Below are 25,628 nucleotides of genomic sequence, written 5' to 3'. Positions count from 1 at the left end.
TACAAATAAAATAGCTGTTTTGACTTGAAATGCCAGAATTTCACTTTCACAATGAATTTTAAAAATGCTGCTGCCATCTGCTGGTCATCTATTGTGATGCTTTTAGAAGGGCATGGAAGTAATTTTGATAAAACACTTGATTTAATACCATTTAAGTTTTAGCTAAAGTAGAATTTAACCAAGACAAGACATTTCTAACGTAACGTCATTATTTTTCTTTGCACATAAAAAGAAGATGAACAAATGTATTAAATGTTTGGAACAACATGAGGGTGAGTAATTAATTACAGAATATATATATATTTTTTTTGGTGAACTATCCCTGTGTTAAATTATAGTGAATTATTTTCAATTATAAATTATAGTGGTGTACAACATAATTAATTAATTAAAGGGATACTCCACCCCAAAATGATTTTGTCATTAATCACTTACCCCCATGTTGTTCCTAACCCATAAAAGCTTTGTTCGTCAGAACACAATTTAAGATATTTTGGATGAAAACCAGGAGTCTTTTTACTGTCCCATAGACTGCCAAGTAAGTTTCACTGTCAAAGTCCAGAAAAAGATGAAAGACGTCGTCAGAATAGTACATCTGCTATCAATGGTTCAAAAGCAAAGCGACAAGTGACAAGAATACTGTTTGTAAGTGAAGAACTATGTCAGCCGCACTATGTACAACAAAACAAAACTAGAGGTATTTCGTATTGCTTGGTGGGAAAGTAACCTATCCTACAGAAAAACATTAAAAACCACTAGATCTGATTACTTTTCATCTATTTTAGAGGAAAACAAACATAACCCCAGGTATTTATTCAATACAGTGGCTAAATTAATGAAAAAGAAAGCATCAACAAGCATTGACATTTCCCAGCATCACAGCAGTAATGACTTTATGAACTGCTTTACTTCTAAAATCGATACTATTAGAGATGAAATTGTAACCATTCATCAGCTACAGTATCGCATCAGACAGTGCACTATAGACCCCCTGAGGAACAGTTCCACTCATTCTCTACCATAGGAGAGGAAGAATTGTATAAACTTGTTAAATCATCTAAACCAACAACATGTATGTTAGACCCTATACCATCTAAGCTCCTGAAAGAGGTGCTTCCAGAAGTCATAGATCCTCTTCTGACTATTATTAATTCCTTATTGTCATTAGGATATGTCCCCAAAACCTTCAAACTGGCTGTTATTAAGCCCTTCATCAAAAAACCACAACTAGACCCCAAAGAACTAGTTAATTATAGACCAATCTCGAATCTCCCTTTTCTGTACAAGATACTAGAAAAGGTGGTATCCTCACAATTATATTCCTTCTTAGAGAAAAATGGTATCTATGAGGATTTCCAGTCAGGATTTAGACTGTATCATAGTACTGAGACTGCTCTTCTTAGAGTTACAAATGATCTGCTCTTATCATCTGATCGTAGGTGTATCTCTCTATTAGTTTTATTGGATCTTAGTGCTGCGTTTGACACAATTGACCACAACATTCTTTTGCATAGACTTGAACACTTTGTTGGCATTAATGGAAGTGCATTAGCATGGTTTAAATCGTACTTATTTGACCGCCATCAGTTCGTTGCAGTGAATGAAGAGGTATCATATCAATCACAAGTGCAGAATGGAGTACATCAAGGCTCAGTACTAGGGCCGCTACTCTTCACGCTTTACATGTTACCCTTGGGAGATATCATCAGGAAACATGGTGTTAGCTTTCACTGTTATGCTGATGATACTCAGCTCTATATTTCTTCTTGGCCCGGTGAAACAAACCAATTTGAAAAACTAATGGAATGCATAGTTGATATAAAACAGGATGACGAGTAATTTCTTACGGCTAATTTCTGGAAAAAAAAAAACAGGAGGTGTTAATTATAGTACGTAAAAACTCTGCTTGTAATTACCTAGAACACTGTCTAAGACTTGATGGTTGCTCTGTCAATTCTTCATCATCTCTAGGTGTGCTATTTGATAGCAATCTTTACTTAGAAAGCCACGTTAGCATTTGTAAAACTGCATTTTTCCTTAAATTATATCTAAATTACGGCCTATGCTCTCAATGTCAAATGTAGAAATGTTAATCCATGTATTTATGACCTCAGGGTTAGATTATTGTAATGCTTTATTTGTTGGTTGTTCTGCACACTTAATAAACAAACTCCAGCTAGTCCAAAATGCAGCAGCAAGAGTTCTTACTAGAACTAGTACTCAAAACTCAAAATACCTAGAATATCAAAATCAACCGCGGGCGGCAGATCCTTTTGCTATTTGGGGCCTAAACTCTGTTCGGGAGGCAGACACACTCTTGCAGTTTAAATCTAGATTAAAGACCCATCTCTTTAACCTGGCTTACACATAACATACTAATATGCTTTTATTATCCAAATCCGTTAAAGGATTTTTAGGCTGCATTAATTAGGTAAACCGGAACCGGAAACACTTCCCATAACACCCTATGTACTTGCTACATCATTAGAAGAATGGCATCTACGCTAATATTTGTCTGTTTCTCTCTTGTTCCGAGGTCACCGTGGCCACCAGATCCAGTCTGTATCCAGATCAGAGGGTCACTGCAGTCACCCGGATCCAGTACGTATCCAGACCAGATGCTGGATCAGCACCTAGAAAGGACCTCTACATCCCTGAAAGACAGCGGAGACCAGGACAACTAGAGCCCCAGATACAGATCCCTGTAAAGACCTTGTCTCAGAGGACCACCAGGACAAGACCACAGGAAACATATGATTCTTCTGCACAATCTGACTTTGCTGCAGCCTGGAATTGAACTACTGGTTTCGTCTGGTCAGAGGAGAACTGTGATGTGTCTATATAAGACTCAATGTCACAAATTTTACATTTCAGAAATATAATGTTCTGAGTGAATATGGTCCATTGAGTCCTGAAATCTTTATTCAGCCCTTTATATATGGATCTTTGGTTGTCTAAATCAGTTAGCAGGGAATTCTGGGAATGTCAATTTAAATCTTTTTCATTGCAAATTATATTATGACTTCTTTATAACTTCCTAAATCTGGAAAGGTAAGTTGTATTTTACTGTAAAATTGCATTAAATGTAAGGTTAGACCTTTTACAGTTATTCACACAACTTATTTAGTCTTTTACCATTGAAATTGCAATCACAATTTTTTACAGCATGGGTTTAGTCATAGTTTATCTGGGTGATAGAGAAGCTCTGTAAAGAATCATCTTGATTTTGAAGTTAAGCTATGACATTAGAAAGATTGATTTGGTTTGTTCACAACTGCATCTGCTGAACTCTTTAAAACATCCCATAGACTTTAATCATTGCTGGAGACTCTGAGATGGGCTATTAAGCATCTGCATAAAATACCCTTCAAAATGAATAGCAAATATATAACATAAAGGTTTAGAACACTGCTGCAACAACCTAATGTAGACCCATGGCTTTTGAGGCTGTACTAACAATACTAACATTTTTGGCAAAAATCTTGTGAGTCAGTATTGAATATCAATATAAATAAATGTATTCCTCAGAGGACTGATAAACTGATCCAGGGTCATTTTAGAGACATCTATCATGCTTGTGCAGTGAAGGAAGGCCTGTGATTTCTGCAAGAGCTGTAATGAGGACGCAGAGACAGGGAGCCGTGCTTACCAGAGACAAATTAATACATGTAATCTGTTATGCAGCGCAATGTGACAAGGACATGTAGTGCTCTAATTAAAGTGACCTTTTCCCACAACTCCTTGAAGCACAGGTCATCTCTCATTAATGGCACTGAGCTGTAATTCACGACACATCCAGAAAAAGGACGTTTTTTTCCCCCTTGCCTGTCATTTATTGCACGCATGTGCTAATGCAGGAATATAAAAGTAGGAGAATAAAGCAGAGCAGCCACGTATAACAGAGCTCAACTTTGACTGCCCACTTTTTCATTCATTTCATATATGAAAAAAAAAATCTGTTTGAAAATCAGACCTAAAGACAAAGATACTCTGTTTCTGAGTTGTTTTCCTAAGTAATTTCCAAGAAGCATTCCAAGTGGCAATCAAATCAGAAATGACAGTACAATGCCTCACCTCACCTTGTGGTGTATATATATATTTTTTACACATTTTGTTAAAGATAATCTAAATATATGCCATTAGATACCTCAATACCTCAAATAATCTCCAAATGTATTATGAAATATTATGATTACAATTTCATATAATTAAATGCATATATACACCTACTATAATCCAGAATTTTTCAATTTAAAATGATTCCATAATAAAAAAAAAACAATACCTATCTAATACCATTTTAAAAACAGACATTTTATAAAATGTTCAAGAAATCCTTATATAAAATCACAAACTGGCTTCTCTTCCCCTTTCCATAAAATTGAATTAATGAATGCCATTTTGTATGTATGACCTGGTCATATCTATTATAGAAGTTTGTTATATCATTAATTATTTTTCATTTATTAAAAAGTACAGATTCTCTATGGGTTTAATGTCAGATGGTGGAACTTTAAAAAGCTAAAGTTATATTAATGTCATCACTATGAAGAATGACAAATCTTTTAATCTTTTTATCAAACTATGGAAGTTGCAAGGTTTGAGGTAAAATAAGGCTGTAAAACTGGACTAATCCATTTAGACAATTGTTAACTTGTTAGTCTTTTTCAGGACAAGACAAAAAAATAAAAAATAAAGGCTAATACAGATGTATTTTATATTGTAGAATAATACTTGAAAATATCCTGAACTCGTGTTAACCACAGACCTTATTTCAGGCATTTAACCAGAAAAAAACAGACTAACTTAGGACTCGTTCCTGAAGAAGGTAGCAGTAACTTCTCTAAATGCTTCAGTTCAGTTCAGGATTACTGGTAGTGTAGCATTTAACTGAGACTTTTTTTCTTTTTAAAACATGGACATATCACTTTTACAGGATTTGTCTTCCTGATGTTATTCTACAAATCACACAGGTTAAACACACAGGTTTGCTTAAGAACATCCATCTTTATTTAGAAATGTAGATGATCTGAATGTAAAATGCAATGTACATCTTTCAATACAAAAAGGTATAGTAAAATAAACAACAATCTTTAAAATGCAGAATTTTGACTAGCACACAAGAAAACCTCCGCAGGGCTTCGAAGGCCTGATGCCTGGATGAGCAACCAGCTTCAGTGATGGTGGGGAGGAAAGAGATCCGGCAGATTACAAAGACATTTTCCAGATCCGCCCATCAGCGCAGTCTTTGATATTCAATCGACTGCTGTCTCTTTAAGCATTAGTGACAGAACTGGAATGGAGTTCACTAATCAGAGGTGCATGGGAATATTTTCGCCTCCCATCTAAATGTGCTCAGCTGGATTGCTATATGCTCCACATCAATATCCCATCAAGTGCAAATCCCCACTAAACTGCATTTTAATTCTCAAGAGCTGTTTTCAGAAGAAACGTACACAGTGTGAAAGTCACAAAAGTTTGCATCATAGTCAAGCCGTTATTGCTTACAATGAGCACTTTTGTGCTCTAGTTAGTCGAAGAGCTTACAGTACCAGGGCATTTTTTCCATCCAATAAAAAATTAACATAACATGAGCTTTAGCAGAGAGATCTAGAAAGTAGGAGCAGGTTTGAGCGAGGATGGAGATGAAGAAGTTTTACCCCGGTCTCTACGGGGTTTGTCTGTCCCTGAAAGTCACCTGTGCTTGGATTGAGCCCGGCTCTGTAAGCTTTGGAAATGGGCTTCCCTCAGGACACGGTTGATGTGCTGGTAGGACAGCAGGTCCCCGGGGTCCGACTGCTTCAAGGCACTGTGGGGACTGCAGGGGCCGGGGCCGCCGCGGGGCCCGAGAACATCCACTCCGCTGCTGCTGCTCCCTGCGGCGCGATCCGGACTGCTGATCCAACTGCTCTCGCTACTGGAAGACTGCATCACATGATCAAGATCATCAGTGAGAGGGGATTCAAAAAACAACAGCCCTGGAGCTGTCAAAAAAAGTCCCTTTGTACAATTCAGACAAGATTCAGAAATGTGTAGCTCAAACGGTTTAGATCAGATGGAATTGACCGGTCATCTTGTTCAAAATAAACTTGAGTCACATCTTTCTAGCACTGAGAGCTTCTGTCAGCCTTTAGAAGTAAAATATTTACTTGGAGCACCCCTGAGAGAAGTTCATATCTCAGTCATTTCAATGTTGACACTTTCAAAAGTTTTCAGCTCTCCGTTTTAAATGACAAATAAAAATAAGTATTGAACCCGTCACCATTTTTCTCAGTAAATATATTTCTAAAGGTGCGGTTGCCTTATAATATTCACCAGATGTCAGTAACAACCCAAGTAATCTTTGCATACCAAGTAAACCAAAACACTTAAGTTCAGAAATTAAGTTATGTAATAAAATGCAATGACGCAGGGAAAAAGTACTGAACACGTGAAGAAAGGGAGGTGCAAAATGACACCAGCTAAAATCTATCAGCATTTAGAAAGCAACCCTGCCCCAAGTCAATGGAAATTAATATTAACTGGTTCAGTCCCCCCACCTACAGTACCAGGATAATGAAGAAACAAGGGCAGACATTTCAACAGTGAACAAACCTCTCGATTGGTTTCAGAGAAAGAAAATAAAGCTGCTAGAATGGCCAGCCAATCACCTGACTTCAAATATAAAGTAAGAACTACAGATCAGAGATTATATAAGAGGCCCACAGAACCTTCAAGATTTAAAGAGAGTGTGGGGAAGAAAGGCCAAAATCCCACCTGAGCAATACATGTTTCTTCCCACAGGAGACACAATCCCATTCATTTCAGCTGGTGATTTCCGGTGAAGCAACTTCAATTTAATGCAAATGTAGAGCGATTTTTTGGAGCAAGAGCCAATAGGAAAGAAGAAGATAGAGCTTGATCTTCCTCCTCTCAGCACCGTAGATAAACATACACAATGGAAGAAACTATTCTCTGGTTCTTATTCATTTTTGTTTGTATGTACGGATTTAGTTTAGATGTAGAATATATTTAGTATTTTGCCTCCAAAATGTTTGTGCTTAGTGGGAAGAAACCTGATTCACTGTTAAGGCAACCAGTATTGAGACGCCCGCTAGAAAACCTCTTCGCCAGACAAAAGTCGCTGCTAGTGTGAACGGGGCTGAAGAAGTGTAGTGATGTGTTGTTGACTGCGCTCCCTACCTCAGACTCCCAGGACTCTCTCCCCGTCTCTGAGCTCTGGAGGGCTGAACTCAGTCGTTTGGCCTGAGGCATCTGAGCATCTTCATCATCTCCTTCAGCGCGCTGACGTTTCCTTTACAGCATCATTACAGGTTAAAGACTATCAACACAGTACTAAAGCAGCTTCTTAACACTGATGGCACACACTTACACATATTAATCATTGTGTATAACCATATTTATGTTTTTCACATACCATTATGTAAACTGTATTATATTTGTTGCAACAATGTTACATTCTAGCGCATGCCACTTTGTCACAATCTGTCTCTAGACCTAAAAATTGCCCCTCTGTGATTCATAAAGACATGTTGGTTAAATGATGAAGGAATGTATCAGCAGTTTGTAGACTCACCTGTTTTCTGTAAGCATTTTTGCGACTCCCACAGCAGATTAAGGGTCTTGAATGCTGGTCTTGAGTGTGTGAGTGTTTTACTGAGCCTCATTCGCTGCTGGATCAGCTGTGTTTCTCTGATCAACAACCTGCTGTGTCATGCTACACTCAATACAGCACAACACGTTTAGACACTAAATACTCTCATCCCCGTCCAACTGAAAGCGGGTTTATGAATTAGTAATGAGACAATTATAAATCGAAATAAGTGAAAGTCGTATTTAGTTGATTCTACAGTGATAAATGTGTCAAACTCTAAGTCCTCCGGCTAGTCTCTGTCATAGCTGCGTGCTAACTGACACTTTCACAAATTCACGCGTCCTGTTCTACTAATTTAACAATTTAAATACTTCTTCTTCCAGACTTACTTTCATGAACGAAGCAGATATAATAAGGTTCTCTGTAAATATAAACCGATTGTTCGTCTATTTGATGAGACTGCGCGACACCAAACACACCACCGCGGTTGGTGTTATTTACATGCTGGTGCGCATGCGCGGACATCAGACTGTAACACGAGGGCGGCGCCGGATTGGCTGGTCGTGCGATGACGTCACGTCCGATGCCCACAGCGCTTCTGCTCAGCCAAGAAAATATATTTGACTTTTATCTGGATCGGCACCAATTCAGCTTTACCCTTATTTATTTATTTATTTACTTAGTTGCTTCTTTAAATTATTGAAAAACATGCACATAGATAAAACAAGTATAATCAGAAACAACAATTTGCTAAAGGAATGTATTTAGGCTACTATTACATAAAGACATGAAAGGTAATACATGCTTGTACAGTTTTTGTTATTTACACAAACACACACACACATATATATATAAACTAAAATAAACCATGTAATATATATATATATATATATATATATATATATATATATATATATATATATATATATATATATATATATATATATATATATATATATATATATATATATATATATATATATATATATACACCCACACACTCACACACAAACATATTTTATTTTAATTCATTATTTATTTTATTTTTGGGGGCAAGATTGATTCGACAATGAATTACTTTTTTAAACGCTAAAAGTATGCTTTCTTTTTATGTATATTAGAATTAGTCAAATTAAATTAAGTCAGTTTGTCTCTCTGTTTTAGCCATTAGAATTAACTTACTCAAATTAAATAAATTCCGTTTGTCTCTCTGACTTACAAAAATACCCAGTATAATGCATCTGAACACATTTATGACAACTGATGTTTCATTTAAAGGCTAAATGACTAAACGTTTGATTATTAAAATGTGTCCAATGCTTTTTTGTCACTTAGATTTTATTAAAACGGAAATGTTATTACTTCAGTTTAGTTATGCTTTTTGAATATGGATGTCTCTGAAAAGTAAAATATTCTGAGGGTGAATTAGCTAAACAGTGTTTTCCTAGCAACTGCGTTTGGGATTTATTAATCCTACTATGGTAATTTAGGCAGAGGCCTGGTTTATGAATATTAATTTGAGCAGACTGTCGTTGCTTGGTAACTTTTCTTAGGCGTCTAGTTACGCAACCTAAGTAATATATTTAGTAATATTGAAGAGTCAGTCCTGCTGCGTTATCAACGCTTCATTAATTCTCAGACTGAGCCGCTAGACTCGCTTCTTGTCGCTCTGCCCAAGTGCCGTTAAGCCAATCCGTTACGCCTATTACCTTGACGTCACACCGCCTAATTAATATTCAGGAGGAAGCCCTGACCATAGTAGGTTTATCAGATCCTCATCCCGGAAGTGTGTGGATTTAGCGCAGCTCCGCCGCCTCCGCAGATGACACACGCAGAGGAGGAGGTGACGGGGATTACAGCAGAGCCTCATCATTAAACCAACATATCAGGAAAAATGGGAAATACGGATTCGAAGCTGAATTTCAGGAAGGCGGTGATCCAGCTGACCACGAAAACACAGGTTTGTGTCTTGGCTGATACTCGAGGCTGTTATCATGAGCCTGTGTGTTTCCAGATGGATACTGCGCCTCACTCCAGACCTCTGCAGCACCTCACATCTCACATAATCAGGATAATACAATCAGAATTTAGTCTTCATCATACACTGGGTATGGCTGCGATGGTCATGGTATTTAAATCAGAATAATGATGCTTGTGTTCGCCCATAATAAGACAGCTGTGCAGGTGTCATGTGTTTATCTGCAGATGTAAACATCTGCGTTATGTTCCTCATTCATATGGAACGATTTCATTTTTTATTTTTTATTTATTTTTTTTTTTAATGCTATCGTAATAACAATAAACAATGCTGTTTATTTTATTTTATTTTTTTTAATCTATGTGAAAATGTAGTAACCGCTAAACATTTTTAAAACAAAATGAATTTACGTAGAGCTTAACTGCATGTGAGAACATATGATTTAATATAACTGTATTTTATGTACATTTTATTTCCCTTTGGTTTCAGGATAAACCTCTCTAAATAAATTAAAACTAAAGCTGTATATCTTGTTTTATACCATTTATTTGAGTTTTTTTGGTTGTTGTTGTATGTTTGTTTGCTTGCTTTTATTTATTTTTTTTGTATATGTACAGTAGAAATCATAAAAAGAAATGATGAGGTATGTTAGATCCCGCCCCTCTTGACGTGACGTCGTTTTTTAATTATCAATTCATCCAAAAATATCTTAATAATAAGTGTATAGGGGTCGTTGAGAAATGAAATATTTTATTTAAAAAATATTCTTTATAGTCACTCAGTCAGTATGAGCTCACAAACCTGCGTTTACGATAATCATATAAAAATCAGTCAAATGTTGTTTAAAACAGTTTTTAGAGGATAATACCATGTCAAGACCTGACTGTCATTTTTAAACATGATTTTAACTGAAAATATGAAATGATCAACTGTTTCTTGTCCTCTGCAGGGTTAACGTGAGTGCTTTGTTATTTTCAACTGGTAATTAAATATTGATGTGTAGATCAGCCCAGCTGTTGCTTCGGTCTGGTGTGTGTTAAAAGGATTTACATATGCATTAAAAACCTTATCCTCCTCACCCATCCCTAGCCCGTGGAAGCCACAGATGACGCATTCTGGGATCAGTTCTGGGCTGATACTGCCACCAGCGTGCAGGACGTGTTCGCCCTGCTCCCCGCCGCTGAGATCCGAGCCGTCCGGGAGGAGTCCCCCTCCAATCTGGCAACACTGTGTTACAAGGTAGCATTCAGTGCTGAAACATGACACCTGTTACATACGTGCAGCACTAACAGTCAGTAATTAGAAATTGCCTCATCAGTAACAGGCAGTGATTGCATGAGTTTAAAGTTATCGGTGGGACAGGAAACAGCTGGCGTTTTCCCCTTCCTGTCTCAGTCCCTGGACTTCCTGTTTAAGGCTGTCCATCAGAAAGGAAACCTGATTAGAAACCTTCATAGTCTTCAAGTGCGCATCCTGCCAGTGGAGTTCGCAAAAAAGAGAAAGAGAGACGTGTTGCTTTACTGTGTACTCAAGGAATAAAAGCGTGACATCAGACCATAAGTAAAGAGATTATATTGTGTAACAGTATTTAGAAATGATTTAACTTGTGTGCACATGCACTCCGTTTAGTTTCACAGTGGGCCCAAATGTATTTAGCACTTATCTGAATAACAAAAGGACATCAAAGGGAATGTAATAAAAAAAAGTAGACTTTCAGCTAGGGTACTTTATAGACTTTAAAGATTATATAAAGTTGCAAAAATCAAAGAATCCTTTAAAAAGTATTACATTTTCTATTGAAATATTAAGGAGCACTGATAATAATCAGAAATATTTCTTTAGCAGCAAAATCAGCATATTAGAATGATTTCTGAAGGATGATGTGACACTGGAGTAACAATGTTGGAAATTCAGCTTTGCATCACAGGAATAAATTACAATTTACAATAGATTTAATAAACTGTTACTTTAAATTGTAATAATATTTATCAGTGATTAAATAAATGATTAAATTTGTTGAGCAAAAGAGACATCTTTTAAAAACATTTAAAAAATAATAATAATTCTTACCAACTCCAAACTTTTGAATCCAAACGTTAGTGGATCATAGTTAATATGTTTTATTTGACATATTCAACATAGTTTTTTTTTTTTTTAGAAATCAAATATAATATCCTCATCCTATTTTTCCCTTAAGTTTTGGTTTTAAACAATATACGTATATATATATATATATATATATATATATATATATATATATATATATATATATATATATATATATATATATATATATATATATATATATATATATATATATATATATATATATATATATATATATATATATATATATATATATTTTTTTTTTTTTTTTTTTTTTTTTTTTTTTTTTTTTTTTTTTTTTTTTTTTTTAATGATTGGACCTTTATTTTAACCAATATAAGGTGTACATTTAGGCTCTCTCTCTTTCTTTAAAAAATTGTGCTTCTGCACATATCTCATAAATATCTATTTTTATTTTATGTGAATATATTTGTATCTAGGTGAATGTGTACGTGCACGTTTGGTTATACAGTATATGCACGCATATGTATATCCTATTATTATTTTGATTTTGTTTTGAATATTTGTTTTCATATTTTGACAAGTATTCGTATCTAGCTTTTATGTTTTTACTTGCATTTTGACCTCCTGATCTACTTTCTGGATTCATTCAGCCACAGTATCGCTAAGCAGAAAAGTAAATAAACTTCAAGACTCAAAAACTCGACATTTTGATATGTTTTAGGTGTGTATGTGCTCATGTCCATACTGTCTACTGCGTGTTTGGTCACGAGTGTACGTGTGTTTTCCCACAGGCGGTGGAGAAGTTGGTTCAGGGAGCTGAGTCTGGCTGCCCCACAGAGAAGGAGAAGCAGATCGTGCTGAACTGCACTCGTATGCTCTCTCGGACCCTGCCCTACATCTTTGAGGACCAGGACTGGAGAGGCTTCTTCTGGTCCACCATCCCTGGCGCTGGCAGAGCGGGGGTGAGGAGGACCACTAAATAATACCCACTGAGTGCTTGCTACTCACCTTCAAAACTGGTCGATATTCAGCAGTGTGACTTAAAGCTTGTGTTTAAGTGCATTTAAAAATAGCAGTGTAGGATTATGAAACACACTCAAGTGAATTTCTCTCAGCAAAGGTGATGCTGTATATTAGTGATTTGTTTACTCTTGTCTCTGCTCAGATGGATGATATGGAGGATGAAGATGAAGGCGCTCGTCCGCTGGCAGAGTCTCTCTTACTGGCTGTGGCTGACTTACTCTTCTGTCCAGACTTCACTGTTCAGAGCTACAAGAAAGGAAGACCTGTGAGTTCATACATATATATATATATATATATATATATATATATATATATATATATATATATATGTGTGTGTGTTGAAGTATTCATACCCCTTTATTTATTTCACGTTTTGTTGCAGCCTTCTGTTAAACTGCTTTAAATTTCTTTTTTCCCACATCAGTCTACACTAAATAAAAAACTGACATAAGTACATAAGTATAAGTAAGTATTCATACCCTTAAATAGATATTTAGATACCTTTACAGTCTCAAGTCTTTTTGGGTATTATGTGACAAGCTTTATACATCGGCATTTGGCAGTTATCTGTCATTCTTCTCCTCTTCTCTTCACTTCTCAAGCTCTGTCAGGTCGGATGAGGGCAAATGCACATTTTCAGGTTTCTCCAGAACTATTTGAAGCTGTGGCTGGGCAACTCAAGGACATTAACAGAGTTGTCTATAAGCCACTCTTGCTGTGTGTTTAGGGTCACTGTCCGGTTGGAAAATCAACCTTCTGCCCAGTCTGAGATTGGTCCAATGATCTGGACTGGGTTTTCTTCAAGGATATCTCTATAGTGTGCTGCACTGAGTGTTCCTTCTACTCTGACGAGTCTCTCAATCCCTGCCACTAAAAAACAGCCCCACAGCATGAGGCTGCTACCGGCATATTTTATTTTTGGGAAGGTACTCTTCAGATGATGAGCAGAGCTGGTTTCCTTCAAACATGATGCTTCAATAGAGCTCAGCTAGAGTGACTATCAGGTTCTTGGTTACCAGTCAAACCAAAGCCCATCTCCTTCAGTTGCTCCTGAGCTAAATTTGAACTTCCTCAGAATACTTATGCAATGGTTTTGCAAAATCTTTTTTTTTTTTTTTTTTAGTAAATTTGCAAAACTGTTTTTTGAGATGGCTAAACAGCTAAAACACATCTCTACACTTGAACCTCTAACACTAGCATTCTCTCTTCTTTTTAATCATTTTATTTATTATAAAAACAAAACTTTATTTGTAAGTCGCTTTGGATAAAAGCATCTGCCAAATGACTAAATCTAAAAGAGACATTTACAACAACAACAACAACAAAAAAACTTCTGTAACAGAACTAATGAGCTGGATGTGGTTTAAATAACCTGTTAATAAGGTTTATGTATTTGAAATCAATAAATCAAATTTGTTTAAATCTCACAGATTTAATTAATCTCATCAACTAACTGACTATAGCTTGTTTCACAGCTAGCCATATTTTAACAACGTCCATACTTTTTAACTAAATTAATCTAGTTTTTCTAGAGCAGATTTCTGCTGTTTTAAACATTTTGAATAACTTTTAAAACCAATTAAATAAATGTGTTTTAAAGATACAATTATTTTAAATCCAACAAATAGATGCAAATAATATTTTATTTACTTTTTCATTTATAACTGACAAATATGCATCACATCAAGTTCAGAAGTTTGTGTTAAATCTGTGTAATCCAAATAGATACACAATTTAGGCCTAAATATATTTGAGTGTACAGGGCATGAGACCCTAGGGTTAGTGTTTTTTTTATTTTTTTTATATTTATTAAAGTGTTATTTTCTTTAACATGTTGCTTAACATTGCCTTTAAATTGCCCCCCCCCCCAGGGACAAATTTAATTTAATTTTAATAAAATAAACGTGTCAGTTTTACTCAACCTCAAACGGTAACCGGTTAACCGCTTAATAAAGAATTTACAATATGTCTGTTTTTGTAATTAAATGTTTTTAGTTAATTAGCCCCATGCAGTTACAGTAATTTCAGTCTCAGGTTGAGTGTCTGTTTCTCATGTACAGGACTCGGTTGAGGACATGCAGTCCCTGGACAGCTGTGAGTACATCTGGGAGGCTGGAGTGGGTTTCGCTCAGTCGCCTCCGCTCAACTACATCCACGATATCAACAGGTGAGAGCCGCGAGAAGTGTGCCAGTCTCTGTTCCCACAGCCTCATGTGACCTTTCAATCAGTAACCACACAAGACGCTTAAAAGCCCGCACCTGTTTTCCACCCAGACTCCAGATTCAGATCACTCATTTAGAGATCAGATGCGTAGTTTAAATGTGTTCGCCGTCCAGTGGCGCATGTTTCACTCCTCTGTGTGTGGTGTGTTTACAGGACTGAGCTGTTGAGGTTACTGCTCACCTGTTTCTCAGAGGCCATGTACCTGCCGCCAACATCTGAAAACTGTATTCTCAACCCCTGGGTCACCTTCTTCTGTTCCTCTGAAAACAGGTCAGTCTCTGTAGACAAGAGCGCAAACACAACACTCCCCAACTAAATACTCGGAGACTTCCTAGCACTGTTTGCTAAGTTAAACCTCTAATCCTGAGTATTAAACGCTAGTCTGTAAATTTCAGTGTGGGTGCTTTTGATTTGGGCCTGGAAAAAGTCAGAACACACTATTAACCATTTGTTAGAAATGTAAGATCACAACAGCCACACACACACAAAAAAAAATCTTTGTATGTTTACAGTGCATTCTTAAATCAGTTTAATACAAAAGTTTATGAAGAAGATATCAGATCTTGTTTTCAGGAAAATGTATAAAACATGTATGCTAAAAAACCTTCTTGTTGATAATAAGTCAAAGGGAAAACAAGAATATTTTTCTTAACCCACTTGCATGTATTTTGTCTTGTTTTTAAGAAAACTCATTTAATTTTTATAGATTTTTCAGAATGCAAACCTACACAGTTTTGTAATATTTCATCTCTTCCTTCACTGCAAAATAAAAAATATTTTCTTAATAAACATGTTTGACTTGATTTTGACTTGAGAAGAAAAATTACTTTAGATATTAAGATATTAAGTCTTGTTTTCTGAAGAATTTATCAAAATGTTGCTAGACAAAATATCTGGCAGTGGTGTAAAAGAAAAGGTATGTTAATTCCAAGGGAAAACGAGTTTTCTTGCCTTATTGGTAAAATATTCATTTTAGTAAAAAAACATCTTAATATTAAAAACAAGATTTATATCTTCAATCATTGAAAAAGTAAAAAAAAATATTATATATAAAATAAAAAATAAAAAATAAGTACGTTAACTGTCACAAGAATTTCTTACCCTTTTGGCATATATTTTGTCTTTTTTTAAGAAAAAAGAAAAAATAATCTGTTAATGTTGATCAAACATGGCAAATAATGTTTGAAATAAAAATGTAAATAAAAACAAGAGTGCTGTGAACATTGTTTCAGACACGCTCTCCCTCTCTTCACCTCGCTGCTGAACGTGGTGTGCGCATACGACCCGGTGGGCTACGGGATCCCCTACAACCACCTGCTCTTCTCTGACTACCGCGAGCAGCTGGTGGAGCAGGCTGTGCAGATCCTCATAGTGACTCTGGAGCACGAGGGCGGACAGCCCTACCGCCCACCCTCCCCCTCCAACATGGAAGACCAGGATGTAAGCACACCACCACACCCCATAGTGTACACAACATCCACTCAAGTACAGCGAATGTCAAAAGAAGTCAAGTGAATAATAACAGTCCAATGGTCGTTGTGTGAGCAATACCTTCTTTTTTTCTTTTTATTGGTAGTCTGTTGGTCCGAATAACCTGTTTGTGAATTACCTGTCCAGAATTCACAGGGAGGAGGTATGGAGAGCCATTATCTTAGCATATGTCGAGAAAATAAGAAGAAACTGCATTGTTCTCTTGATGTTTGAGCTGTTTCCTTGTGTCTGCAGGATTACGACTTCGTGCTGAAAGGTTTGGCGCGCCTGCTGACCAACCCACTGACTCAAACATACCTGCCCAACTCAACCAAAAAGATCCAGTTTCACCAGGAACTGCTGGTCCTCTTCTGGAAACTCTGTGATTTCAACAAAGTAAGAGATTAGGTGCTTAAATACAGTCATCTCTAAATAATGACGGGGGAAATTCACACATACTGTATTTCCTCTTGCAGAAATTCCTGTTCTTTGTGCTGAAGAGCAGCGATGTGTTGGACATATTAGTGCCGATCCTGTATTACCTGAACGATGCCCGAGCCGACCAATGTAAGAGTACCAAATGGAAGATTTTAAAGACATAGTTCACCCAAAAAATTACAAATTCGGTCATTTACTCACCCTTCATGTCTTTCCAAACCCATAAAGTGCCCCATTATGGGTAATGAAGGGTTCATATTTTGGTTTTGGGAGTCCCCAACAAAACGCTGACATGCATGCAAGGTCAAAGAACACTTTCATTGTCTTATAATATGTATTTATTTTTACCTTACTTGCTCAACGACTCACAAACAATTTGCTCAAAGATTCATTTTTCCAAACCCCACCTTTGCTTGACGCTAATCCACGGTGATTGGTCGATTGGTCTCATTTTAATGTCATCATGAGCCTGTAATGTCTGATAAAGCAGCGTTTGTGAGCGCAGTGCTGCTTTGTTTACAGCGTTACCGGGGTAACAGCAATATTTACTGCTCCAAAAGCAGCATCTAGTGGCAAAGAATGAATTTGCATTTTCATTCAGACCAAAGCGAAAAGACCAACAAGTGGACGGGCAATATGCTAATGATTCATGTTGACGTCAATTATTCACTGTGCACTTTCAGATTTAAAACTTCGCAGGATTTTTTCATTCACTTAGAGCTGTGTTACACACTGCATGAAAGGTAACTTTCAAAAATCCATAATAGGGGCACTTTAATGAACATTTTGAAGTTGTACAATTTTGGCTGAATGGGCTTTCAATGGCTGGACAAAAATCTCTCAGGTTTCATTTTGAAAATCATGAATAAGGGGGAATAAATGACAGAATTTTTATTTTGGGATGATCTATTCCTTTACAGGAAAACGTCACCCTTTTTTCCATATTCCACTATGTTCTTCCCTCAACTCAATCGCTGTAGTGCGTGGCGCCACTATGTTAGTGTTTAGCTTAGCACCATTCATTCCTTAGGATCCAAACAGGGATGAATTTAGAAGCTACTAAACACTTCCGTGTTTTCCCTGTTTAAAGTCGGTTGCATGAGTAGTTACACGAGTAAGTGTACTAGGACAGCACTTCGACCTCAGTGCAGTAATATCATCACTCCTGAAAACTCTCCCTCTAATTTCCGTCAATACAACCAATGTGAGGAGTTTGATATTACTGTGCTGAGGTCAAAGAGGTGCGGAAATCGCCTCAGGAAATCGCCACTGTTTATTTTGTGTCACCATACTTACTCGTGTAACTACTCATGTAACTGTTTTTAAACAGGGAAAACATGGAAGTGTTTGGTAGCTTCTAAATTCATCCCTGTTTGGATCATAAGGAATGAATGGTACTAAGCCAAACGCTAGCATAGTGGCGCTGCGCACTACAGCAATTGAGTGCATGCACTGAGATGGGAGAGGTACGTGTCAGCTCGCCTAAGTTGAGGGAAGAACATAGTCGAAGAAGGAAAAAAAGTGGAGTTTTCCTTTAAGGGTGGCACTTTGTTGTTGTTTTATCCCCCTGAAGTCCACTTAAAATGTTTCTTTTACATCAGAAATGCATTTTTGTTACTGTACCTTTTAAGATCTCTATGTAAATGACATGTCAATTTGTTATGATCTCTTGATGTTGCTGAACTTCAGCACGGGTCGGTCTCATGCACATCGGCGTCTTCATTCTGCTGCTGCTAAGTGGAGAGAGGAACTTCGGTGTGCGTCTGAACAAGCCGTACTCGCTTCATGTCACTATGGACATCCCTGTATTCACGGGCACACACGCCGATCTGCTCATTGTGGTGAGATGCATGTCTGCATCAGTTTTACAATTCACATGAAAGTGTCTGGTTTTGTGTCTGACTCTACCGTTGTTTTAAACCTCTAAAAACCGGTTATGTCTGAAGGTTTTCCACAAGTTAATAACCAGTGGCCATCAGCGTTTACAGCCTCTCTATGACTGCCTGCTCACTATTGTGGTGAATGGTGAGTATTAAGATTGTCTGGGTTTGCGCAGGGCTTTACTAGGATTCAGATTGTAATCTGTTGTTACGCCAGAAAAAAATAAACAATACTGGAGGTGACACTTTTCATTTGGTAAGAGACTAAATGATTTATTCCATTTAAGGTGAGGGCATTTTCATAAAAGATAACAAGTCCAGTTGGTTTCCTGAGATCAAAAATTGCTTTATTTGAAATGGAATAGTTAGATTAATGTCAAATGAATGATTACTGTTCAAGAATGTTCATCTGTGTAGTTTGGTGTCTGACAGTCAAGCACATAATACTGTGTTCTTTTTTAGTGTCTCCCTACCTGAAGAGTCTTTCCATGGTTGCGGCCAACAAGCTCCTCCATCTCCTGGAGGCGTTCTCCACTAACGGGTTCCTGTTTTCTGCACCTCAGAACCACCATCTGGTCTTCTTCTTGCTGGAGGCCTTCAATAATATCATTCAGTACCAGTTTGATGGTAAGATCAACACTCTCATTCATCTTTGCCAGATTAAGAGTTTTAGACATTCTCTTGCCTTTCTGCCAACTCTGTTTATGTAGGTCCATGTGGTACTTTTGCAAATTATTAATGTAAATCTTGTTGTCTGGTGCAAAAAGTTTAGATAAAGATGACTCCTTAATCTTAATAATAAACTTTTCCATTAAAGGACAATATTTGATCTCTTGAATTATTTTCCAGGGGCATTTTTTGCCTTTGTTTAGGAAATTATTAGGGATGCACCGATACCGATACTGGCCTTGATATCGGGTCCAATACTGAGCTCCTGAATTCTTTTACTTTTACTCTTTAAATTGCCCCAATACCAAATGCCGATACCACACAGCATGTGATAATTCCATATTCAGACAAAGAATTACCAACAACAGACAGAATAATGGAGTTACTATTAGAGATTATGGATGTCTGTGAGGTATATGCATGCAATTAATATAATGTTAAATGTGTTAATGTTAATATGACTGGGTTATGAGCGAATTAATGAAATGCGTTTCAAATCGAGCTCGGAGAAAGAGCAGTTTCTCTTCTGCGGCTCAGTACTCTTTCAACTAGTTTTTTTAGTCTCGAGCAAGACTGTACGACATTCACATTACATGATTTGACTGATTTTTATGTAGAAAGGGTGACAGCGCAGCACATTAAAAGAAATGATCATTCATGTTTTCACAACCGTTGTCCAAATTCAAAAACTAAACTAAAATTAAATCATCTTTGAGAGCAAGGGGACCACCCGGTGTTTCGGAGGCCCTATGCAGGCTTGCATATGTTAATGTATAGGGAGGATCAGCTCTGGATAAATCTATTTGATAAATTATGTTAACCAACTAACATTATACATATTCTTTTGGTTTCTGTATCCAATATTGAAAAAATTTACAAATACAATGAAAATACCAGTATCAGCAAATACCAATGTAACAAATTAACTCCATGACCACGCAAAGAAGGAGGCGGGAACCGGCGGACAATCAAATATAAACTTTAATTCCAAAATAAAGACAAAACAGCGCGTCAGCCCCTCACGGACGACTGACGCGCACAAATAAAAACCAAACACAAACTTAAATCCAGGCCTGGTCCTCTCTCGTCCTTCACTGTCGTCGCTCCAGTTTTATATCCTTCCATCTCCTCCGTGGGACTCGAGACCGGTGGGTCGAGCAGGTGTCGCTCATCTCCAATAACTCCACCGGCCTCGCTCCGTTCCCACGTCTCTCGGCACCGCCCCACTCGTCACAACCAAAAATAGAAGGAGGTTCGGTATTGGCCAAGTGCTGGAAAAAGTGGTATCGGAGCATCCCTAGCAATTATTGTAATTACCCTTATATCTAATTACTTTACTAACTCTAATACAATTACTAATACTAGTTGTATTTTATGCCAAATACTTAAATGTAACCAGTTTCTTCAGAATACTATAAAATGTTCCCAGTTACATTTTATCAGCATCTACGAAAGCCATTATTACACTGCAAAGGGGGAACAGAGGCTCTGACACGGCATTTACGTTTATTTACAAATACATTTACATCAAGTAAATTGCCTGCATGAAGTATCTAAATAGTTATAAAATATATAAAAAAGGGTGAATAGATTATATACAGAAAGTGAGTAAAAAAAACATTCCATATCACTGTAGTGGGTCATGACCATCAAACCACCAAACTCTAATTAATGTGCCTCTTAATTACATTATATCTGTACTTTATTGTTAATAATGGGAAATTTTGTGCAGAATTAATAATTTCGAGCTGTAACCTCTGATTAGCCATTGCATTCATAAGATCAACAGAAATGTGTATGATTGGTTCTACTGCTCAGCGCTATGAAAGAAATCAAATGCACAATGAGCAAAGTTCGCAATCTACATTTTTTATGTTGTTTTCACTTTATTGGGGCATTTTTGAGTATGATGAAATGACAGTTTAAAGTTGACAGTGAGCAAAGGGGGTGGGATCAGGAAAGGTCCTGACCAGGATTCGTACTCGGGACGCCTGTAGCGCAATGGCATTATATGACCTTCATTTTCACATTTAACTTTAATCACAATAGCCTGTTAAATTTAGTTTCATTCTGCAGTAGACATTATTTCGAATTTGGGATGGATTTTTGATCACTGTGATAGTAATTTCCATTCATTTCACTGATGTGCATGTTCTAACAGATCCTATATTTAGTCACTGTTGTCTTTTTCACTGTTGTGCTGGTTTAATTCTCTAAATGTGTATAGATCGGTATAGAACCCCTGTTAGTAAAACAAATCAGTTTTGACATTAATTTATCCCCTCAGCTGTAAAGTTTTTAAATTAAAAGTCAGCACTTTTTAGGAAGGAAACTTCCTTGTAGGCTGCAACCAAATTGCCTTCGGGAAATGAATAAAGTCAAACTGAATTGAACTAAACTGATTTCTTCCCCTGACCCCAACTCTGGTAATGTTTTGATCAGGTAACTGTAATTTGGTGTACGCTATCATTCGGAAGCGCAACATCTTCCACCAGCTGGCCAACCTGCCATCCGACCCCAACACCATTCAGAAGGCCTTGCAGAGGAAGAGGAAATCTCCAGACGCTATTTCTCGCACCAGCTCGCAGGAGACAGTGTCCATGGAGGGCTCACGGCCGGCTGTGCCTGCTGAGCCCGGCACTCTGAAGGCCAGTCTGGTGGCCCTGCCAGGTAGCTTTGCTAATTGCTTTCATGTACTGCATAATAAATATTTGTATAAGACCAGTTTCTATGAGACAGTGGCACTTTGGGTGTGAGTTGATTTGATAGGCAGGCTAACTCTCTTCAGGCATCGATAAACTGACAGAGAAGTCCCAGGTTTCAGAAGACGGTACTATGGTAGCTGTGCCACCGACAGAGTCCCCACAAACTCCTGAACACAGCACTGCGGCTGGAACCAGTGACACAGAGTCCATCTCAGGAAGAGACAGTGAGGTTAGAGAAGCAGGCACACAATCACATTCACAACTAGCTCATTAAAAGTAGGTGGTAACAGTAATGCTTCTCCCCAGGATGTCTTCTACACTGAGGCAGAGATGGCAAGGAGACGTCTGTCCAACTCATCATCGTCTGCCATTAGCCACTGGAACCCTAAGCCAGACTGGGTAAGAAGACCTTCATCATCGCATGAAAAAATACTATAGTCATTTATGGTATATAGTATAGTGTTTTCTGAACCATACTTGCTCAGCTAGAACAAGTTGTGGGCATTGGAGGAATCTGCATTTAGTTGGTTTCAGTCATATCTGAAAAATAGAAGCTTCTCAATCTAAATTGGACGATATTTTTCTGGGTCGGTCCCCCTGACTTGTGGTGTCCCCCAAGGCTCTATTCTGGCCCCTTTATTGTTTTCTTTATGCTTCATTGATTATTTCCTTTATCTCTCTACTTCCTTTAGCTTATATTTTTGAAATTCATAGCTTGAACTATTACTGCTATGCAGATGATACTCAACTTTATTTGCCCCTGAAGCATAAGATGCATGTAGAATCCCTCCGTGCCTGTCTTTCCGATGTCAAAGCCTGGATGTGTTTGAATTTTTTTTATCTAAATGAGCGATCGTTGACTTCATCAACAGAGCTCATTGTGTTTGGCTCTTCTGAAGTCCCAAACATTTAAAAATTTAAAATATCTGCTTCAGTTAAATCAGGTGTAAAACCTGTGCGTCTTTTCAATAGTGCACTTAAATTTAATAGGCAAATAAATTTAGTTGTCAAATCACGTTTTTACCAATTAAGAACATTGGCTAAAGTGAAGACCTTCCTTTCTTTTAAGCACTTTGAAACTGCAATTCATGCTTTTATTTATTCTAGAATTGATTATTGTAATTCCCTGTATCTGGGAATAAACAGTTCTACAAATTGTGCAAATGGTGCAAATCTTTTAACCAGTGTTCACTTTACATTGGCTCCCAGTATGCTTTAGAATTGTTTTTGCTTCTTTTTTAAATGTTTAAATGGACGTGCTCCCCCTTACCTTTTATGTGAATATTATCCAGAAAAAAACTCTTGGGTCTGCCAACTAGAGTCTGTTAACTGTTCCAAAGTCAAAATTAAAATCTAGGGGTGACTGAGCTTTTACCATAGACGCACCTAAACTTTGGAACACGTTACTGATCCATATTAGAACTGCCCCAACATTACACATTTTTAAATCAAAGTTAAAAACATATCTCTCACTGCAGCCTATGACTTGTGATGTTGTTTGTTGCCTGATGTTTGCTTGGTTTGTATACATGTTTTTATAAGTCTTGCACAGCACATTGTTAAACTGTAGTTGTTTTTAATTGTGCTTTATTAAATATAAATTGAGACTTACTGTATATATTATAGTATTTACAACACTTTGTTAATGAATGCGACAGCATACTGTAGTATTAACTATAGCGAACTGATAAACTATTATAAATACTGCAGTATACATTAGTTTTTACTGCTGTACAGTTAACTATAGAGTATTGTTTTGTTTTAAACAACATGAGGGTAAGTAAATAATGACCGAATTTTCCTTTTTTGGGTCATCTATATAACCCTTTTGTCTTATTACATGTTTTAAAGGATTCTTAATGTACTCTGGCTCCTGGGTAGAGATTTTAAGTTTTACATTTTACATGTATTAACCCTTAAAGTTCTTATTTGCATATGTAACAGGTTAATAAGATACATTGTGCAAGTGCAACATGCAATGAGCATGTTACCTGTTTTACTAGCAGTTTATGATGTAAGTGCACAGCTCTTGATAGAGGAATCAAAATGATTCAGTAGATATACTTTATTGCAGGTCCTGTCCTGGAAGAGCAAACTCCCACTGCAGACCATCATGCGTTTGTTGCAAGTACTGGTGCCACAGGTGGAAAAAATCTGCATTGACAAGTAAGAGAAGAGTTTGTCATTGATAGCTGCATGTGGTTTGGTTTGCCGCTGTGAAATATTACATTATGTTTTTACATTAGGGGTCTAACGGATGAATCGGAGATCCTGAAGTTTCTTCAGCACGGCACTCTAGTGGGTCTGCTGCCTGTGCCCCATCCCATTCTCATCAGGAAATACCAGGCCAATGCAGGAACTGGCATGTGGTTTCGCACATACATGTGGGGAGTCATTTACCTGCGGTTAGTATGACATTGCAGTTTTCTTTTATCAATTCAAACCAAAAAGTGATGTGTTTTTAAATCCAACGGGTTATTCAGACACAGAATATTCATTTAGTAATAATGTAGAGGAGGATTTTGATTTGTCAGCCAAGTAAATAAGATATGTTTCTGAGTTTAACATTGTTCCATCTTTTTCACTGTAGTAATGTGGATCCGCCCATCTGGTACGACACAGACGTGCGTCTCTTTGAGATCCAGAAGATGTAAGAATGAGCTGTAACCTGCTTCAAGACTTCATTTTGCCTTATCATTTTGCTTTATCCCATTCATAGACTGTGAGACTCCACGAGAAGTGCCCGGTCTGTTTGCTCGGGCTGGTGTACAGATGACAAAGTGTCTAAATATAAACCATGCACTCTGATAGTAAAAGCATACTGTGGTCGGCAGCTTCGGCAGCCCAGTCATGTGAAACTCTCTCACTGTGGTTTTTATAGGAACAAGGTGCTTGTTATAAAAGGAATGCTATTTATAGTATTGAAAACCTTGTGAAAGATGTTAGATTACAAGCATTGACGAAGACTTCTAGATTGTATTATCACCACAAGAGGGCAATCTTACTAGATCCTTTTTTGTGATCTGTGTGTGTGTGTTTACATGCATACTCCCAAATTTCACTTTAGTCAGGTATGAAGAATAACTGGAAGGAAAAGAACTGGAAATCAAAAGCTGGTTTAGATTAATTCCACCAGTATTCATATAAAGGTTGTTTTCCAAAATATTATACATATATCGCGGTTGTTTGTAGGCATAGCCTACCAATATCTCTATTTTTGTCTGCATATCAGTTTTGCTATTGAGATACTGTAAATACTGCTTGATATTTAAAGTAGAAACGCTGTCTAGGTATATGAAAGATATGAAATTATCCGATGTTGTCAAAATGATTAGCTTAGTTGCTGAATTTCTGCATATTTTCGTCATATTGTTTAAAGTGCAGATGACTGTAAACTGAATGTTTTTCTTTATTTGTGGCAGTATTTATAAGAGAGCTTGTGAAACAGATCAAGCGTTTGTAAATGTATTTTAATGTTTGTGTATCTGTGCAAAAATTGTCCAAATATATCGAGAGGACGTAGAGTCCAAAAACACACTTGTCGTTGACATCCATTTAAGAACAAATGCATAAAAAA

At 37.0% G+C, this 25,628-nt stretch overlaps 2 protein-coding genes across 2 annotated transcripts; one reads left to right on the top strand and one right to left on the bottom strand.

The window, feature by feature from the left end:
- Positions 1–4,987: 4,987 nt before the first annotated feature.
- Positions 4,988–8,106, bottom strand: LOC132140548 (protein FAM104A). The gene is made up of 3 exons (XM_059549329.1): positions 7,577–8,106; positions 7,183–7,294; positions 4,988–5,925 (listed from the first exon to the last, which is right to left on the bottom strand). The coding sequence occupies exons 1-3, from the start codon at positions 7,591–7,593 to the stop codon at positions 5,695–5,697; spliced, it is 360 nt and encodes a 119-aa protein (XP_059405312.1). The 5' UTR covers positions 7,594–8,106; the 3' UTR covers positions 4,988–5,694.
- A 1,268-nt stretch (positions 8,107–9,374) lies between these two features.
- On the top strand, positions 9,375–25,588 carry LOC132140531 (protein HID1-like). Its single transcript, XM_059549303.1, has 19 exons — positions 9,375–9,554; positions 10,662–10,811; positions 12,434–12,604; positions 12,808–12,930; positions 14,726–14,832; positions 15,043–15,159; positions 16,122–16,329; positions 16,466–16,522; positions 16,615–16,755; positions 16,836–16,926; positions 18,487–18,638; positions 18,744–18,822; positions 19,140–19,304; positions 21,789–22,016; positions 22,135–22,280; positions 22,358–22,450; positions 24,126–24,217; positions 24,298–24,456; positions 24,642–25,588. The coding sequence occupies exons 1-19, from the start codon at positions 9,489–9,491 to the stop codon at positions 24,703–24,705; spliced, it is 2,409 nt and encodes an 802-aa protein (XP_059405286.1). The 5' UTR covers positions 9,375–9,488; the 3' UTR covers positions 24,706–25,588.
- Positions 25,589–25,628: the final 40 nt, after the last annotated feature.

This window comes from Carassius carassius, chromosome 1 (genome assembly GCF_963082965.1).
Source record: "Carassius carassius chromosome 1, fCarCar2.1, whole genome shotgun sequence".
Classification (NCBI taxonomy): domain Eukaryota; kingdom Metazoa; phylum Chordata; class Actinopteri; order Cypriniformes; family Cyprinidae; genus Carassius; species Carassius carassius.
Note: the sequence above shows the minus strand (reverse complement) of the source record. Positions and strands in the feature narration are given on the sequence as shown.